This window comes from Sander lucioperca, chromosome 12, assembly GCF_008315115.2.
Source record: "Sander lucioperca isolate FBNREF2018 chromosome 12, SLUC_FBN_1.2, whole genome shotgun sequence".
In the NCBI taxonomy this organism is placed as follows: Eukaryota; Metazoa; Chordata; class Actinopteri; order Perciformes; family Percidae; genus Sander; species Sander lucioperca.
In genome coordinates, this window is record NC_050184.1 from 30,874,032 (window position 1) to 30,895,250 (window position 21,219).

The window sequence follows — 21,219 nt, forward strand, 5'->3', positions numbered from 1 at the left end:
GGGAGGAGAAAACAAACACTTTTTTGCGTCTTTTACAACAGCTGTTGTGTGTTTTGCAGGTCAAACACTCATCCAAGATGCTATAGCTAGAAGCCGTGTAATGTTCTCTTTGTTGTAGTAACATAGCAACGCTCAAGTGAAGTTTAGTAAGGCTTTTTTTTTTTTTGTGTGCTCGTGTGCAGTTACCAATTTCCCTGTATGTAAGAGTGTTATCGATCAGGCTATAGGGCAGATGATGAAGATAATTGGTTTCCTCATCCTACAGTAACACATTGCTATTTTAAGGCTATGCACACTCCTCTCCATGTTCCCAAGAGCCATCAGGCTGTGGGGTGACCTGCCCCTGCACTAGGGGCCAGTCATTGTTATCACTGCCAGGGAAATTTGACACTGCCTAAATTGTCCTGTGTTGTAGTAAAGCTCAGCTCAGAATCTCCCAGAAGTAGTAGGCTATAGACTTCGGTCTAATCAAGTGCTCTCTTCACTTGTGGCCAAATACCACCAGTCGTCCTCGCAGATTCAGTATAAAATGGATGTTGTAGAAATTCAAGGCCTTTGCAAATTATTTTGCAAAGTCTTGAGACGTTTCAAGCCTCTTCAAATTAGGGATTATGGACTGTCATTAAAAATTGAAATGTGACTAAAGGGAATATCGTTCACAGTGCAAAAAGGAAATCGTTTTTGTTTTTGTTTTCCATATGTTTGAAACGGCTTTAAGTTAATTAAAAGTAATGGTGAATCTTTTTTTTTCTTTTAATGATAAACGGTTGCGTTAATTTAAATGAGCCTGGAAGTCATGATGTTTTGGCTGCAAATGATTAGTGACGCATTTTAGGGCTTAGCTGAATCAAGTGTCTTAATCTAAAGGCTGCAGTGGTAATATCCCATTACTGTAAATGCCATCGCAATAGCCTCCTGCAGGTTAACCCTCCTCCCCCCCCCTTTACCTTTCCTCCTTCTTTCACACCTCACAACCAGATTGATCGCTTTTATTTGACAGCATGTCATCAGTTGAACACTGCACCTTGGCTGTCTGAGTTCATCTCTGCTTCACATTTGACCACGTTCTCGTTTTTTTTTGTCTAGATTTTCTTTGTTCGCCTGCCATCATCGTGTTACCGCTTTCACCGTGATAACCTGTCACTGCACCTTTGCCTTTGGTTTGAGCTTCATGTCCACTCTGTTATGTAATGGTTTGACATCTTGCCTCCTATAGATCTGGTTATTAGACTTAGTGCATGTCACATCCCACACACTCCAGATGTGCATTGCATGAATTTAGATATCCATATCCATGGATTTCACTGACTGCATGCTATAGAAACTGTTTCTGTCCTCTGCAAAAGTGTGTGAGTGTTATTCTGTCCATATAATACAGGGATTAAGTGATGAAAATATCTGTTGCTTCTTTAAAAGTAAGCTTTGGGAAAAAAAAACAGTTATCTTTTAAGTTGTAAGTTATCTCCTTAAGTTTCAGAGGGTGAAACAAACAAGGGTGCATCACCAGGTGAAACACTTTGAAACACAGCTTATTTTATCTTTAAAAGGACTCGATGTTGGCAAATAAACTGAGGTCCCTTCACTTAAAATATAGTGGGGAAATGTGCAAAACAGGCAGTTGCTTCATGATGTTAAAGGGATGGACCATCCTTAGCTTAGGATGAGGTAAGGTCTGCTATATTATCTTTACAATATTTTTTGTTATCTAAATAGAGTAGCATTCACTGCCATTGATAATTTGTTGCTTGGCTACTGTTTATGTGCAGCAGATGAAGGAGTATGTTTTTGTTTCTGCTAAAATGTCTCACCCCAGTTGATGAAATATGTCTGAGCTAACTCATTTGGCTGACTGGGCAAATTTTGGAGCGAAACTCTTAGGGGCATTTTTGGTTCCAGCCCAGTGGATGGCTATCATCCATCCTAATGATAACAGACATTGCCATAGGCCTAATTCAGTTTCACAGCACTTCTTACTGGACAGAGACGAGAGCCAAATGTTTATCCACAGTACTGCTTGTTCTTCTGTGATTCACCTCCCTCATTGTTACAGGTATAGCTAAATAAAGAGCAGATACTGTTACACTGCTCTTCACATCCTTAAGCCATATTAGCCACTGAACTGTTGTGGAAAATGTTTGCATTCAAACTGTTACTTTGGATATGCACCGCCAGCAGCGATTTGTTGAATGATCTATAGCCAAAACATTAGCTTGCAATTTCTCCACAATGTGGGCACAGATTAAAAAGAAAAACTGTCACTCCCAGAGCGCTCTGAGACAGAGACGGAAGAGAGAGGGTTTTGCGTCCAGGGCTCAGATATTGATTAAAGATTTGTTTTTGTCAGCCTTTCCAGTCTCATGACCCTCGCTCTCGTCTCTAGGGTGGGGCTGGAGCAAGCTAGCATGACAGATACGCTTAAATTTGGCCCAAGTGTTTACTTAGCAGCCAGGATCAGTGATAATCCAAACATCAGCACACAGAAATATATATCTTTATACTAATTTGACACAGGATGATGTGAATCATGTGAAAGGGACACAGGCTGCCTCTGTTCAGCACACAAATGGCCAGTGATGGCAACATGAACGCTGCAGACCTGTAGCCTCTGTGTTGAACAGAGCTCCTCTCCCTGTTTAGCCTTATATGTGAGCTCGCTCATCAAGTAATTGATATTATATATTGTAATTGGCTCCAGTGTGCCAGCTCAGCTCAGCTCAGCACATCCTCTCATGTAACAAGCTCTGGTATCAGCCTGTCTTGCACTTTAGTGTTTTACAACCAAATAGTAGTTGTCTGTGTATCCCTTTCTTGGCTAATGTACAAGCAGTCATTAAGCCTGCTTTTTCAACTCCAACATAAATATTAAACCTTACAGGGGAGTCCACAGGAAATGCAAATAAGTGGAGTACCTTTCAGGCTTTGATCAACTCCTGGTTAAAAAATAAAAGATCCATTTACATTTTTAAAGCCAAATTTCTGTGTGTAATTTGTTGTTTATGCACTGATCAAATCAGACAATTTGGTTATGAAGGGCTTGTCTATATTCTGTAAACCTATTCCAAATCTGGCATCTAAGCTATTCCCCTGTTGGTTGTTTTCAGCTAATGCACAAACCACAGTATATGTGGATTTTCATGCCACAGTGGACAGCTCTTTAATTAGTAAGCGATACTTTGTTGGAATGCTCACAGTCCCTCCTTCACATCTGTGGAAATGCCCTGTGGAGGGAACAGTAGACATGCAGCAGCTGAAATAGTATAAGTGTAGATAAATAGCAGCTCAAAGAACAAAACCCTTCATAGTTATGAGAGCTTTATTGTGTAGAAAAGAAACATCAGCACTCAACAACAGTTATGTTGAGCTCACCTTTGTGTGCTTTGAGAGCCTCGTAAGAAACGTTCTTGTGTAAAAACAAGGCCCCTCTCAAGTTAGACAAGGGCTCCCAGATTAGAGAAGGCCAAAAATAAGTGCCACATCTAAAACACGTGGTTTATTTAACAGCACAAAGCAGTGCACTGTCTGAAATGTGACAGTAGTTTGCCTGTTCTTCAAAGACATACAGTCATCCATATCTGAGAAAGATAAAAGCTTGAACACAGTGGCCTTCTGTATGATCTAATGTTAGTATACTATAGGCTGTTAAAAGGCCTCTATACTGTATATGGATCATGTGTATATGAGTCCACAGGCTGGACAGCTTTTTGGTTTAGTGCTAATTTAACAGGGGAAATTAACATCCACACCAGCCTGTCTTAAATAAATTATGATTATGTCCCGGCAAAAATAACTCAAATAAATGCAACACTGAGTTTTTTGTCCATTTTACTGGTGGTACGGCAAACACCAAGAAAGCATCTCAGAATAGTTGGCTTAAAGATATAATATGTAGAATTTCCACATTGTTCCAAATGTCTAAACATGACTAGGCCTAGGTTATATATTTAGTTGATTTGTGAACTTACCTTATCCCAAATGTTTCCAACAATGTTCAAACAAAGACAAATCTGTCATTTTAATCAAGGACATGGTCCATGTCATTTGATCGCAGTCGGCACACCCACTTTGCGCATGCCTCAGGGTTGGGGTTGACTGCCAGAGGCTGTCATAAATAGGCTTTTCTTATCCAGGTTTAAGTCACATTTTTACTATACACTTTTTAGATCTTGATAGTTTTTACCTATATATTTGAACCGAATGAAGAATTTTAGTCATCGGATGTCTGGAAGACAACATTAGTGGCAGCTCTCCACTGACGAGCCAAACACCATCGGAGAAACACTCTGCGGATAATTTGGCTCCCTGTGAAAACCTCCTGAACGTTTGCATGTTAAGTTATAAGAGAAACAAGCAGAGCTAATGTTAGTGGCGATGAGCTGAACAGTGTTGGAAAACACATATTTTGAACATGAAACTGCATTATTCAGTGTTTATAGCGGTTTCAATCGCCCGGGTCCGTTTATTTTAGACAGGAGAAGACACCTGCGGATAAGTGAATGCTGAACACTGAAGGAATCCTAACCGGGAGAAACTGACTGCAATGACGTCATTGCTTTTGTTGTTGTTTTGATTGAGAGAACCCTAGCAGCAGAACATTTCATACTTAAATGCAGATATCTTAATAAACATTAACATGGCTTAGATCAATAGATATATAGGGTACTGTTATTATATTAAATACTTGGTTGCAAATCCTTTGCACCTAGTGCCTGTCTGAAATTCATAATCTATAGATATCAACAGACACTTGGCATGTTCCTTGGTGATGCTCTGCCAGGCTTGTGCTGCAGCCATATTCATTTCTTGCTTGTTTTGGGGCCTTTTTGCCCTCAGTCTGGTCTTCAGCATGCTCAGTCAGATTGGATTGATGTCAGGTGACTTGACTTGGCCAGTCAAGAACATTCCACAGTTTGGCCATAAAAAACAACTTGGTTGCCTTGTCTGTATTATTAGGATCCTTGTCCTGCAGCATTGTTTTGTGAATGGGAGACTATGCATATAAAAGGCTGTGCAGTCTACACTGTTGTTCACCCAAAAATGTGAACACCATCAAATAGCCAAGTCAAAGTCAGCCATTACAACTGACTTCACTGTCGTCAGGCAAAGGCTGCGTAGGTGAAAGGGACAGGTGCATGTCGGTGTTCTGAAAACAACAGGAACATATTTTACTGTATTTTGCCTAGTTGATTTGGCCCGGTTATCAACATAGTCAGCAGTTGAAGCCAAAGCAGAGTTTATGACACACACCTCATGGAGGTTGTAAGGTATTTCAAAACTCTAGCGTCACCGACAGCTGCGGTTAGCTTTAACAATTGTAACGTTACCCTGACTCTCAGAGTCAACACTCATTTCAATCCTTCAAATCCTGATACAGATACGATACAAGTGTAGATTTAGATTGTGACTTACACTTTCTGTGGATGTCAGTATCCATTGAATCCAGAAATTTGCTTAGAAATTATTGAAAAGGGAAGCTACCTACACAGAACTTGTTGATAATCTTCTTCTCGTTTTCAAGTTTTCTTCAGTATCAAAGTCATCATTTTTTAAATACATGTTTACAACACAACATTATCCAGAATGTAAATTATTCTTTTATGTGACAACTGTCTGCTGTGAAAAACAACGTCTGAATATATATGGGCTCTTATGAGAGTGTCCAGAGTTGTGTCTTTTCACATTCAGTATGTTTATGTGCACATTAGTAAGCAATCCCTAGTTTCGGTGGTAACCTGATTTCAGAAGCGCCCATGTAAGGTTAAGGGATTAAGAGCAACCCAGTTAACACGATGTTAGTGCTGCAGGGTGTACATAGGCTGCTCTGTTGCTTAGGGGTGTTGTTAACTGACAAATACAAGACTGGCATTTCAGAGTAAAATGCATGTTGCAGTTGTGTCACCTTTTCATGTGCCCAGCATACTGAACTGAGATGCGTCTTGCATACTTCAGGCGTCCGTGGCAGAGGGAGTTGTAGAGCCAGCAATACTTTGCACAAAAATATGTTGTGCAATGACCGGTGTCATTATTGTAAGGTTATGAAATGATTCAAACCAAGTGGGAGATTTTAATGCATTTGTCAAGATCTTCTATGCTCGATATTTTCATCCCAAGTATTTTAACCTGCTGGCAGATTGAGCCTACTACTGAGATACTTGAGACATATTTCAATTCAGCTTTGTCTCAATAGTCTCATTGGAGACTGTGCCAGAGAGCCGCATTGAATCCTGAATAATCTGCGCAGAGACAGACTTGCCATATGTATCAGCTGCTACTGCTGTCTGCCGGTTGCAAAGAGCAAATCTTCAGAGCACATTTTGTAAGATGGGAGATGGCCAGTACTTTGTACTGCCCAATGCTGTATCTGAGTGTAGATCCAGTGAGATTTTCTATTTGTGATTGGGCTTCAATATTGAAGGCCCTTGCCATTCTTGAGCTTTTTAGTGAAAGATGAAAAGAAATATGTGGCACTGCAAGCTAGACTACAGCTTCCTGCTTATTTTAAGTTGATGCTGTAAAACAACACGTCTACACAAAAACAACAACTTTCTTTCTTTGGTACCTCTCTGATCATTCAGTTCCAGGGTGTTTTCCAGTTCTGACAGTGAAACCGGTACTTGGAGCAGATGCTGTATGTGATTCTTAATTGGGTGAAGCGAATGATTACAGATACCTGTTCAGCTCATATAAAACAGAGTGTACATGCAGAATTATTGGTACAGATGGAAATGGCAAATACTACAGATCTGCTCTTGCGTTCCCTTGGGAGCGATGATGTTCCACCTTACGCATTACACTCAGAGGCTCCAAGCCAGTTCCATCTCTGTGGACCTACTGTGTTCATTCCCGTTGAATTTTCCATATGGGGGTTTCTGGCAAGTATCACTCTGTTCTTGCTGTGGTATACAACAAGCTACATACACTGTTGTTATATCATCATAATCAAGTGCACTGCTGGATTATTTGTATTGGCTTTAAAGTAGTATTTTGCTTTGGTTGAAGTTTTCAGCTTTTTTTTTTTTTTTTTCAACTACTGATATCAGCCACCCCAGGGATCCATAGTCAGCACTCATATTCAGGCTTTTTTCTGTCTCTCCCTTTACTTACCCATTCCCTAGTATCCTAACCTCCAGTTTTATATATATGAAAGAATGCTGTTTGCGTCCACTGTATTATTCCAGTGGCTTTTATATTGATACCAGTACATTTTCGAACATCATGAAACACTTCATCTGATCCTTCATTATATAACATCATGTTATTCTTCGTATATTCAAGTAAAACTGCATTGTGTATAAATACAGTTTTTGCATTACCTTTAGTGAATGTATTTAGATTAAATCCACACACATTACAACTGAATAATAGGTTCATTTATACATGCTTGTTTTTGTCCAACACATCTTTTTATTTAATTAACAGGGGTTTTCAGAATGTATTGAAACCTTTAAAAGGACCACCATAGAAATCATACCATAGCCTTATCGTCAACAATCTTTTTTGTGATGGACATTTTAAAAAGACATAGGAAAATAAACAAACATAAAACAAGGAGTAAGGACAATAAACACATATATAACTTAAACCAGAGGACTAAGATATTAATTAGTCAAAAAGAAAAAGTAAAATGCAAGTAAAAAAAAGATGTAGTGCTGTAATTGGGAGAAGGTGAGCAAATGCATGGGTGTATGTGTGTGTGTGTGTGTGTGTGTGTGTGTGTTCGTGCGTGCGTGTGTGTGTGTGTGCGCATTGAAGGGTGCTAAGCCATGAGTTTGTCTTTAAGAGCCATTAATGTACAAACTTAGTAAAGAAATCTTTCCCATTTCAAATAATACTATTCTATCAGAGAGAAGGATACTTGTTCGTATGCCGCCACCCTAGCAAGCAGATTATGCCAGTCTGTGATTGATAGTGTGTGAGCTGACTTCCATTGTTAGACGAGCAGTCGCCTACCCAACATGACAATGGTCTGGACCCATTCAGTACAGATAGAGGGAATTGTGTCTTTCAGGATGGACGAGTCCCCCAACATAAATGAACGAATGCAAAAGTGGACTTCCTGACATCATTTGCACATGCTTGAACATTACCTAGAATAAGTAAATCTGCATCCAAGATATGAAGTGTTACAGTCTTGTTTTACTTCATTTTTGACTAGTAATGTAGAATTGTCTTCAGCTTCTGTTTATCTTTTTTGCATTTAAACACATTGTTAATGATAAGAGCCTTGCTTAGAATATTCTAATTTACTAAAATGATTTCCACATAACCCTTTACTCATGTTCTGATAAAAAACAAAAAACAAAAAAAAAAACAAGACTGTAATTGGATTTTTTCATGATATTATAAATTCAACATGATTTTGTCTCCTCAAAGAAATATAATTTGTTCAAATTTAAGCCATCTGCATATTTAAGGAGAAATACAGCAATGGAATGAGATTGCATCCATGCATGAGGGCCTCTTTAAACCTTACTGTTTTATAACTGGTTGTGAAACGTAAATTATAGATTGAACGACATCCATTATGATGTAAGCATTGGGCCTGGTAATTGTAATTATTTCTCTGAATAATATGCCACATTCTGGCATGCAGCACACAGATTCCCATACTAAATCCCCATACACTTTAAAATCACTCAAGGGTGTTTATTGTGTCTAAATAATGAATAGATGCAGCCTTTACAAGTTGACAGTGAAAAATCTCTGGTGAACTCCCCTGATAGAATGCATTTCACAGTAAAATAATTTAGCTGAGCACAAAATAAAATGTATGCAATACTCTCTTCTTAAATGAATTTCCTAATTCAGTTGGGGATAGTTATTTTACAGTCAGCGTTTTGCTGCAGAGAGACTGATAAAGAGGGATATGAGCAAGTCCAAAAGGTATGAAGCCTGTGCTAAGTATTCTGTTTTGTCTTGCTCTTGCTCTAGATGAACATGGACATTTGAAAATATACCTGCCCAAGAAGCTGCTTGAATGTCTACCAAAATGCACCTCGCTGCCAAAGGAGAGACACCGGTGGAACACTAATGAGGTAAGGCCAATTACTCCTTATCATAGCACTCTCTGCTCAATCCACCCGTTTACAAAGGTACCTTTCCATCTGACACGTTGTTCTTTCAGGCCTTTTTCAGACCAAGCCATGTGAACTCTCTTCAAAACAGCATAACACCTTTCCATTAGGTGCCTCCATCCTTCAAAATATCACTATAGAAGATGATAACTTTCTCTCAACTGCGTGCATAGCTTACATACGGTATTTAAAGATGTCACATAATAACAGTGAACCTGTTACCATGTGACATATTTCATGTATTTAGATATATTAGGTTCAGTTAATTCTCTGGTATTTCCTCTTCAGATTACGGCAGTTGGATGATTCAACGTGATTGTTTTAACTGTACAAAAGGTTTTTACAAGACATTTCTGAGCACATTACTTTTGCAATAATTTACGTAAAATGGTTTTAAAGACTTTTTAGCTGCATCGCCCTTTTTTCCCCTAACAGACAATTCATTGCCACTGGGCTTTGCGTGGATAGCTTGACCTTTAATCAATACATATGTTCCTCTCGTCGAATATAAGAAAACAAAAACACAAAATAAACTAAAACCTCTCTCCCACTGTCTTCACATTTAAACCGAGACAGTTGCAAAATATCGATCTCATCTTGCGCTTTATGCAAGATGGATTTGCCAATGCTCATTCTGCAAGGAAACCCTGTTCGGCATAAATCGAAGGTTAAAGTCAATTGCATGTTGAGTCTTATTCACAAAACGTCACTGCTGTTGTATTTAGCAAGCATTTTGAGGGGCTTTAGATTTAAACTTAAACAGTGTTTACCTTTGGTGATAGTGAAAGCTCAAGGTGTCTCACATTTCATATTTGCATCACATTAGGGAACATAATGCACCTCTTTACATTTTCTCTTTTGAAACTCAAATCAGAAAACGCTTTGCTCTTGTAAGAAGCTGTCACAGATGCCCTTTGCTATGGTTTTCTTTTTCTTTTTCTAAAGGCCTAAAGGACATTTTGAATGAATGTTTTAGCACTTCACTCATTTACTTAAAACACATTTGGCCTTGTTTGATGTTTGAGTAGTTACACATATTCAAAAATATTTTTTATATAGAAATGGGGAGTCCTCTGGAAAAGTGAACTGCAGAATTAGTTACTTAACCCTGAATCTTAGTCTATTGTAGGTGTGTGGTAGACACCATCTGGTATTTGGTATTTTGTGTCATACTTTTCTAAATGCACAAAAACATTGGAAACCAGCCCAAAACAATCTTTATGATCCATACACACATACTAACTGATTTGCTCTTGCATTATATTACTGCTTGGACCAACGAATATTCAAGTCTTAACATGTTGTACACTGGATTTCCCCTAACAGGGACTTACTGTATTTTGCTTCATTTGCCTCAGAGCTCGTTTGCCAGCCTGCTCTTTTTCTCAGGGGACAGGTTGATGAGTTTATCTCTTTTGTTTCCACTACTGATAGATGAGGGACTGGTTGTTCTTTTCTAAGAATAATTGGTAGTAATTAGCCCTAAATACACACCATGACAAATCTTAAAACCAATATGCAAAAATCAACCATCCATGCTTTTGATTAACACATTGTGACCATATTAATATAGTCATCTGCAGTGATGGAAGTTAATTGACTGAAAAACAACCAGATGATAAGGCACCAGACACGCTTGTTTCTAAGGAACGGGATTTTCAAAAAGACAATATGTCATTGACACACAGTTAAATATTATTTTACACCGTGTAGTCAATATGTTTTAGAAAATGATGATAAAGGAATTTATTCATCTGTGGTTCAAATGTGGATGTGTAGAAGTAGACACAATTTCAGTGGTGATTACTACAGCAAGTATACTTATCTTCTTTTACCGTACGTCAATTGCAGTCTCCATCTGTCATATCTTTGCCCACAAGCCCTGCCCTAGTTATGAAAAAAATGTATAACGCTTGTGTGTTTCTAATTGGCTGATGTTGTAACTTGTTTGCCCTGTCTGACCTGCATTGTGCTGCTAGCAGTCTAAATTAATTAACATGGCTTTGAAATTGATCTCAAAATGTAAGTCTAAGCATTTGCTGGGAATAAATGCTGCCGGCTACAGTTGTTAGCATGTCTTGTCATTTATTACCAAATTTAATCATAACAGACATATTTCAGGAATAGCACCATGTTGTGTTACTGGGCAACAGATTCTGCTGTGCAAAAAAAAAAAATGGTTCCAGTGGTGTTTTGGTATGCATGCCAATAGTGTTTGTCAGGGTTGAAGAGAGCAAGGCAACCTTTTCTAAAATCAAGGATGTTTTTTTTTTGTGCAGACCATGCAAATCAGAGTGTTTGTGTCTCATAGGTAGCAGACAGGCAGGAAGGGAGGGAGGGATCAGTTCAGTTGTGTTATGGCAAGTGCCCTCTACAGGACTTTTGCCATGATTTTCTGCTCAGCGACCGTTTTTGCAGTATTTCAACAAAAGCCCCAAACATGGACCAAAGTCGTTGCTGATAAGGAAAACAGGCTATAAAAAAAAAAAAAAGTAAAGATGTATGGAAACAGGCTATTTTGTGAACATGTGTGCCAATGACAACACCCCCTAAAAGTGCTCTGTCTGATCTTTCTTTTTCTTCTTTGTTTTATCGCTGCAAGTCATCCAACAACAACTTGGATTGCTTGTTTCTGGCAAACAACCAAAAACCCTGTCTAGTGTATGGTATTATGTCCCGTGTCACTTCTCACGTGTGTTTTTTTGTGATAAAAATGTACTTGGAGACTAGACTCGGGGATTCCTCCTGGTGAAAGATCTAGTGGTGTGTCAGCCTCTGTTGCCGGGCAGTCAGGTAGTGTGAAAACAAAACAGAAAGTTGTGTTGTGTGAATCGTACAGCAAACTGGCGACTTTGAACGTCTTGTAGTGGGAACTTAACTTTGGTGAAAGTGACACCTCATCAATTCTGAGCATATTTTACACTAGCAGCCTCGCATGAGCTCAGCCTGCTTAATGCACAAATTTCCCACTTTTTTACATTTAAGGGATCTCAGTAGTCTGATAGGTTAGAGCTGCTAATATCCCTTTGATATTATGCATTTTGCCCATACAGTTTGGCTGCTTTATGTTTGAAAACTATTGTTGTTGGTATGGGCTTTCAGGTAATATAACATGGACTCTCCAGGAGACATCCATCCAGCAGAGGTCCTTTTTATTTGCATAATAGCTAACATTAGGTGGTTATTAGCCAGTAATAGGTTTCTGTTGCATTCAAATATTAAATATTGTTCCATGGTAAATTTGGGCTAGAAACTGCTTGCTAAAAAAGCAACAAAAAAAACATAAACACGGATGACTCCTCTATAACTACAACTTGAACTGTTTTGGAGAGGACACTCACAAAACAGCTATTTGGAAAATAATGTTTATTTGGGTTTATAGTAAATAATTTAACACCCACAATTATCTCTCTTAATTGTAGCCATGCTATCATGTATCTATCCTTTATTTTTGCACATTCACATATCCCACTGGACCTCCACGAAGGCATTATTTGTATTCCTGACATGACTGCAAAACCCTTTGAAAGTCGCACATACCGCATGAAGGAATAATCATAACGTGTCTATTGTTCCTTTCCCCTACCACCCACTTTTTACAGTTTTACATTATTTGCACCTTGTTCAAATCTGGGATAATTTGGTTACAGTTTACTTTTGGTGGAAATGATTGAGGATACAACTTGCTGCTTGGAAACTTTAATCTACAAGGAGACTGAGTGGGAGCTGTGGTGTTGCCGGTGAGGTGAAGTGAAGCTAATGCAGAACTATTCATTTCTATCTCATTCTCATGATTCCCCTGTGTAGTTTCATGAGAAGAAGGTGTGCAGGAATACATTTCAAGCATTTACTGGAAAATTAGATAAACCAATCGAATCAAAATTCAAGGGAGGGGATAGGAGTTTAGAGGGTTGAATGGTACTCTCGTCACTGAATCATGAGCAGCTTGCAAGGTACAGATATGCCATCAGCCTTCAAATGATCAATGGGAAAGAGGTACCTGGCAGTGCTTGAGGATTTACAGAGAAACAATTATTAAAGGTATTATTAAAAGAAAGACAAAAGGAGGTCATGATCAGAAAGTTGTGGTAATTATCTGACATTTCTGTGATTTCTCATCTGTTAAAATGATACAAGCCTTTGTAGTTGGTGAGTTGCAAAAAAGAATTACTTTCAATAAGTCTATACCTTTTTTGTGTCACTGCTCTTTCAGCCATTGATGTACACCATGTCTCAAGTGAGACACATAGCAACAAATCCTTTACAGAATTCCTCTCAGGTCTACACCCAAGTGCTATTGTCTGCTCGGTGCTCTGGCACGGTGACCTCTATTTTGCTAGACATTTCGGTTGAGATTAGAATCTTTTTAAAGAAGGACATCTCCCACAGGAACGGCTTTAGGCTTATATCCCTTTCAAGATCAAACAGAGTCAGCCTGATGTTTGGTTACGCTGACATGAAGGTTGCAGGACTTGAAATGTGCTGGAGAATTGCAATTTTACCACTGCTATTTTAAAGATGGACTTCTTGCTCTTTGGTTGACGTTAGAGCTCTGATTCAGGATGTGTGTTACTATAGGATTCAAAGGAAGTGTATTATCCGCTGGGACACTACCAGTCAAAGAAAGGAGCTGATTTTATTTAAGCTCGACATTTCTGCTATTCAGTTTGAGTTTGCCCCTTAGCTATGTATTTCTGTAGCAGTTCTTATGGGCATAGAGTTTGAATGACAGTATTTATGACTTGCTACTGGAGTCCTGAGGACAAGAGCGAGCAACATTTTCTCAGCCGCAACATGCTGGATTAGACGCTTCAGTGTTAGCCCCCTTGCAGACATAAACCTTGCCGACTTTTAACAAGTGACTCAAATATGTGACATTATAAACGCATTGACAAACAGAGAAAATTTGCCAATTTTGGAGAAGTGGCAATAGTCACTCAGTCTTAAGAACCAGAGGCAGAGAGGAGCACAGCATGAAGCCTTGGTTGAGGGAGGACACTAGGCCTAAGCTGGTGTGACACCCTCAGTCTTTAATGAACGGCACAACGCTCTGAGTTCTGTGAGCTCCCACTCATCTTAGAGGGGACTGCTTCTGAACTGGTGCTGAACCAAAAACAGACAAGAGCACCAGCTCAGGCCTCCACCGGCCTGCTACACATTTAATGCCCCTGTCGTCAGGAATAATCCTCTCTGCCTCACGCCACTGCCAGCAGCAGCACAGCATGATGCCTACATGCAATATGCCGCCGCTCAGGACAGAGCAGTAGAAACACTTAGTGGACTCACCGGGCAGTGCGCATAACAGGCAGGGAAGCAGCGATGAAAAACCACAACAAATGAAATTAAAAGGCGAGATCGGATAAACCTGATAGATTGTCAGTAACACTATAAGATAGGTGCTATAATGACAAGCACAATTGGATGCAGTGTGGTGCAATCATTCACTCCTTATCTCTGACTAAAACATAATTTGTGTTAACCCACTCCATGCCTCTGTGTTATCTTGGATCCTTGTGTGTGAACAATGCACTCTTGAATACAAGTATGGCGTGAGGAGGATGAATATTTTTTTGTTCAGTTATCAGTTCTTTGAAAACAGTAATGACTCTTTTTTTTTTTGTCATGTTTAACTAAAATATTTAAATTTAAATTATGAAAGGAGAACATGGAGATTTTTCCCAATGAAAAGGTAATTCTTGACTATTGAAATTCCAATTCACCACGGTATCTCTAGGCTGTTTGAATGTAATGAACATGTAGCCTAACAACCATCCAGGTTTCTGCTTTTCTCAGTACAACGGTATACTCTAAAACTAAATAAAATGTCCAAGATTATAAAGATTCAAAAAGCTATTGTGTAGCACATAATTATAGAAAATTGTATTTGGTTAGGGGCTCACAGACCACATAAAAAAACATACACCCATTAAATACTCACATAAAATTGCATTAAAAGCAAACATCTACAACAATTCGATAAATAAATATAAGCAAGTGTGCAAACTGCTTCAAAAAGATGTAACGGCCTTGTTTAAAATGGATATTGCAGTAGGAATGAAAGAGTTCTTGTAGGGTCTTTTTTTGGCCAGAGGTGCTCTGAAGAGTCTGCCTGATGGGAGTAGGTAAGGAGTGTTGAAGGGGATGTGAATGGTTTGTAGTAATGAGGTCTGCCTTTCTTTTTTACTGCCTGACCGTAATGGTCTGAGAGTTTGGTTTGAGTGGTGCCGGTGATTTTGGTTGCACGCTTGATGATTCTTGTGAGCTTTTTTGTTTGTTGCTTTTCTCTGTGAGGAAGTTGTTCCAGGATGCAATGTTGAATGTAAGGACTGATTCAAATGAGTGACTGGTATATACTGCTGTTAAAATAGTGTGGCAGGTTTGTTACCAAAACAAAGCTTCACTTTGTTGATTTCTTTTTTATGCATGTTCATCCCCTATTACACTGTCATCTGCAAATGTCATCTGCAAATGGCCCAAAATGTCATGTGACTTTGCGTTCTTTAAATGCAAGTCCTTTGGGCCACGTATCTCCAGCTTACTTCTTGTTCCAACTGTGACTCGCAACAGAGTTTAGCCCAGGAAATTGGTTAGCGGAGGCAGTAAGCGCTGCCGCCAGTCTGATCACACCCACTGATGATACAAGTCCAGCTGGTTAATAGGAACCTTAAGCTAAACTCGGATGAATTACTGCAAAGCAATTCTACGATGCTAAGCTGAATCAGACAGATCCTGACGCAACTAATCCTGTTATAAATGTAGTAACTAGATGACAGTCTAAACAATTGCCTCACTTATTAAATACATGGCCTTTGCTTCTCAGTTTCCCTTAAGCATAGTAAGCCTAATATTACATTTCATGAAAATATAATAATTTATTCTAGCATTAGCTGAGGCACACTTTTTTTTTTTTAGGCAAGCCGGGACACCTCCACAACAAAACACTGCAGGAAACCCTGTACAACCTCCTCCAGTTGGTGTGTGTGCTATAAGATAGACAGACCTCAAGTTGTACTAAGTAGCCTATGCCTGCATGTATTCATAGCACTATATTCAACACCAGCTCAGCTTTTACAAACAAAACAAATTAGATTTTGTGTGGCGTGTACTGCAGGCCTAAGACTTTGGATTTAAACTCCTGCTGCTAAAGCTGGAGCATTCCTTTTGGGATATCCTGACCTCATTAAAACACTGTCTGGATAAAAGCTTTCTCCTATGGATTCTCAGGACTTGTATTAGGCTACCTTGGTCAAATTGCCAGGGATTGCCAGTTCTGATACATTTTTGTCATTACGCCTCAAACCTGAACTGCCAGTGTTGTTTTTGTGGACATCAGTGCTCGAAGAATTCACCTAATCGAACACAAGGTCATGCTTGATTAAATATTTATCTTCATTTGAGCTCCTTGCCATGCATGACTTTCTCTGTGTGGAGTAATTAAAATGACTCCCACCAATTGCAAATGTTTACAGAAATGTTCATTAGCTCCTCTAGGGCAATCAGTGGAAATTAAAGGTCATGTTTGTCCATCTATTTGTTTGTTTGTTTTTATATCTGTTTGTTTATTTGTTGTTGTTGTTGTTGTTGTTGTTGTTGTTGCTTTTCTTTTTTATATTCTGGGTTAGATGCACCCAATGTTTCTTCAGTAACAGGTACTGAGAACGAGTCAATGAATAGAGTATGAGCAGGGTATCCCGTGGGGATCTTTCTTAACCAAGGTTCAGATTTTATTCATATCAGCTGCTCTTCATTGAACTACTCAGTTGAGATTTAAATGGCAAAAATGCCTGCACAATTTATTCTGGCTGCTCACATAGCAAAGATATTCAGACACAGTTTTGCAGTGACAACTTTTCACTATTTCTTTTTAAAATGTTTTTAATAGGAACACCCCAGATTTATGTCTATGTGTTGAGTCTGTGTGGAGTGATCATATTTTCTTCTTAGTGTAGTTTCCACTCAATTACAGTTTACTATATATATTTCATGGTGCTTTTTTTTTATCATCATTTGGCTGCGGAAAGTAGAAGACAGAATGATAAGGAATTGGTATAGTTTCTTTGGATGGCTGACTTCATAGTAACTTCCTGTGAGCTTGATAGCTTCACTGATTGCTAGTGTTGTAGCTTGCTGTTAAGTGTCAATTGCGAGGCTTTGGTGTAGTCAGAAAGTTGTAATAGGAACCCACCAGTCAGGTCATTGAAGGGGTCCTGCATGCTACAGGGACCCTTTGCTTTTTCCTCTGGATGTGCACATCAAGGCAGGGGTCCTCAGCATCCTCTGAAGACAGGGGTATCCACTCAAAATTGCATGACCTCTATTGTAGCAGATACAGGTCATTTTGTCTCCTGTGGGAAGCCTCTAAATTGAACCCAGCTTGTGTCTTCGATTTCTTTCCAGCTCTCTCTTCCTCTGGTCACCCTCCTTTACTCTTATCTTCTGTCTCGTTCCCTTTTCCCTCATGTGTTCACTGAGCTGCAAAGCTATTCAGGTATAGACGGAAAGATTTCTACCTTTTCCTGTGAATTGCTGGGTCAGGATTTTTCTGTGCGGAACCCTTTTCTAATGGAGTTTAACTTTATTTACTAGATAAAGGAAAATGAGTTCTGGATTTGATGTGTGCGCCTATGCTTCAATAAACTGTTATATTGTTCCTTATACAGTAGATGTTCATATGAGTGAATACCTCTGTTGGCAGTGGTCCATATTATCATATTCACTTCCATGATCCACTCTGTAATCTAAGTTGCCTCTTGGAACTTTTAAGAGCATATTTGCAAGCTGATATGTTTTGAGTCTTTGTATACAGTATAGTATGTTTTTTCCACTGGCGCTGGAGCTATTGAACATGTCTGAGCTCTGCAGCACGTGGAGAGCATGTCCATGATGATTTTGAGGGGACAATGTTCTTTGACTTTCACTAATTTGGGATGGTGCTTCAGTGGCATTTGTGTATAAAAACTTTCTTAATCAAGGGAAGTATCTTATCTTCTCTTTGGGATTTAGAAGAGCTGTTTAGCCTATGCCTGCTGCACTCATAACTTTGTTCATTCTTAAAATACAGTATGTTCCTTAAATTTTTCAGATATGATATTCAGAACAAGCCTTTATTGTATAAAATCATATATATATATATATATATATATATATATATATATATATATATATATATATATATTTGTTTTTATCACCCGCAGCAATTAACAGATATGAAATTAACATCAAGCTGCCTCTAACCATTTAAATAGAGAAGAAATGATAGAATATTGGAGCTTGGAGGAAATTCTGCTGCTCACAGAGGAGGTACATCAGAGAAAACATATAATAAAAGTTTAGTTTAGTACCACATTGACGAGAAGACAAAAAAGATGCATAGAAAGAAATTGCCAACAAAATTAATGCCAGCTTTACTCTTGTCGTTTGTACCCTGTGGAATCAAAAAAAAAAACTGGTTTAACAGTCTGTCAGAAGGGTGTCAGGAGATTGCTGCATAGAAGAAGGCAGCTGCTGCAACTGGTAAGCTATAAAATTACTCTATTCTGAATTATGCATATTACTTTGGCTAGCGTATTGTTCATGACCAGTGCTATATTGTTCAGTGAGTGTGCTTAATGCTTTGGGACAGCCGCCCGTACAGTCAAGTTTTTCAGGTTGACATCACATCTTAAAAAACAATGTGAGAGAAGAGCAAGACACACTTTGATGCTCTGCAGTGTATCGCGGATAAAGTAGCCTTTGTAGGGAATAAAGTCTTATACCCCCACACCAGACTGTAATGAGGCAACAATACAGAAAATGTTAAGGACATAGATACAATAGATGGCACAGTGTGGGAATTGTTGTGTGTTGGCTGACTATCCACCTGAATTCATCCCTTCCTATAACCTGTGACGTGTTTCCACATTCATTTTTGAAAAAAACGTAGATGGGACTCGGGATGCAAACCCTGGTCTCTGGTGTTGAAGTCCTGAGCTTAAGTGATATGGCAGAAATAGCTAATTGTTGACCTCATACAGGGCTTAATGCTATGGTTTTGTTTCACTTGCCCGGTCAGGTAAGTGAAAAATAAACCTTCTACTTGCCTGTAGTCAATTTTTACTGGCCACATACAATTTCTTTTGTATTGCCTTGGACTTGAACTTGCAGCAAACTTCGCAAAACATTGTAGTTGTTTCATCGACATCCTCCACTGCCACCCAAGAAAACTCCTTCTTCCAGGACACTTGAAACACTCTCTTTCACTTTAGCTCGTACGCAGCCGTCACCTACTTATTCTTCTTCTTAAAGACAGCCGTCAGTCACACGTCACTAGCACCAACTCAGTTCTTGATTGGCCAACGGTGCATTCAAATCAAATCATTCAACAATGTGTGGGTAAGGGGAGGGGTGGGGGCAAGAGAACGATAACGTAATTTATGATACGACGATAATCGGAAAAAATTATTGAATTTTATTTTATTTGTTTTGGCCCAAACTGGCAAGTGGGTTGTTGTATTTACTTGCCCCGACCTCGGGCAACCCTCATTGTTGAACCCTGAGATGTTAAGAAAAGAAACTTTTTAAAGAAAATTAGCAGACTATTATTTCAAATCAATAGTTTAATGTAGTTTAATTGTAGTAACATCCCAACAGTCTTTATTGTAAGATTTGAATCAACACATCTGAAAATCTTTATAATAATAATAATAATAATAATAATAATAACTCATTTATAAAGCACCTTTCATGAAACCCAAGGAAATAAGCCTTCATTATAAGGATAAAATGGTTTGTATTGTATGATGTAGGGTATAGTATTTTGTCCATCCCCTGTGGTTACTAACCAGTTACATATATACATATACATACTCTCATCACATCCCCTGTGGATAGTTCTGATGGACTACATCCATCTTAACAAACACCATCTCGGTTGAACTCCTTTTGGAAATCTTCAGTATAATTGTTCCTTAACTGGGCTGAGCTTGGGCTGTGTTTATATTCGGGATGCCTTCCCATTCGGTTATGTTTCTGTTGTCCATTTTTAGATGTTCTAAGTTGTTTCGTAATGCTTCATGCAGCTCAGTATTTGTTTGGCTCTGCTGCTTGTCCCATTTTGTATTTCACCAAGGTTAAACAACAGCGTTGGCCGGCAGAAGAACACCATGTATCTTTTTATTTTTGTTGAGAGTGAAAACAGGGAGAGAGGCTACTTCAACGATTCCTCAGAGGAAAGAGGATCTTTTTTTTTTAAGAGTATCAAAGGAGAACATCATTTCCACACTATAACAGGTTAGGATGGAGTTGAGGTCGGAAGATACTACATCTGGCACCGGATGGAGGAGGCTGCCCTGACTCACGCTTCACAGACGTTCTCCAGGAAATCCCTTTGACTGTTCTTTGGACTCAGTGGGAGGCCTGGTGTTTGAGTTATCTTTGAAGGCCACATGAGTTCTTCTGATTCATGGCATCCTTCCTGCTTACCCCACTCACTTTCTTTGGTCCATCTCTCTCTATCTTCGTCTCTCTTGTTGTGTGTTGGTCTTTGATCTCTAAAGGTCCTTGAGAATGAGGAGCCAGCAACAACAGCAGGCTGGGATTCTCTGTGGGCCTGTTTGGATCCCAGCCCATCATGCCCTTTTCTATCTGATGGACAGCTCCAGGCATGGCAGCGCCTCTATAGCCCTGCTGCAATAGGCCTTCATCTGATTAAACCCTCTCTCATTGTCAAAGGCGGGGAACTAGAACTAGGGCTATCATTGACCTTGTTTGTAAGCAGCAGGGACAGACTTAAAATGCAAGCATTTTTTTGCATTTATCCATCCTTTAATGTCTTTAACAATCTTTTTTTTCTTGCCAAACCAACAAGACTTTTAAGCTCATAGTTACAGCTCTTCCCAGTTTTGTAAAAACCTGTGTTTAATGGACACACTATCCATCTTATATATTTTTTATTTTTAGCTCTCCTGCATGTATTAAAGCATTTATAAAATTTGCAGACGAGGAACATGCACAGCCGAGCTGTCATTTTCTCTTGTTTAAAACCTAGCTCTTCCATCCAGAAGCATGGGTGACTAAATAACAATGTGTTTGCATCAAATCAGAGAGGCTTATGAGTCCAGTCTTGAATCTTCAAGTAATAATCTGAGTCAAATTGTGGTAGGCTAGCTAA

General features: G+C 39.0%; 1 protein-coding gene across 10 annotated transcripts in view; it reads left to right on the forward strand.

The window, feature by feature from the left end:
- camta1a (calmodulin binding transcription activator 1a) overlaps positions 1 to 21,219 on the forward strand; it is a 293,919-nt gene that overhangs the window by 5,989 nt on the left and 266,711 nt on the right. For 9 of the 10 annotated variants that reach the window (XM_031290222.2, XM_031290212.2, XM_031290214.2 and 6 more), the window contains one exon: positions 8,929 to 9,032. In XM_031290222.2, coding sequence (XP_031146082.1) covers positions 8,929 to 9,032 — 104 coding nt within the window. Of the gene's footprint in view, positions 1 to 8,928; positions 9,033 to 21,219 lie in introns of those variants that run through there. The other variant, XM_036007896.1, reaches the window with a different exon arrangement.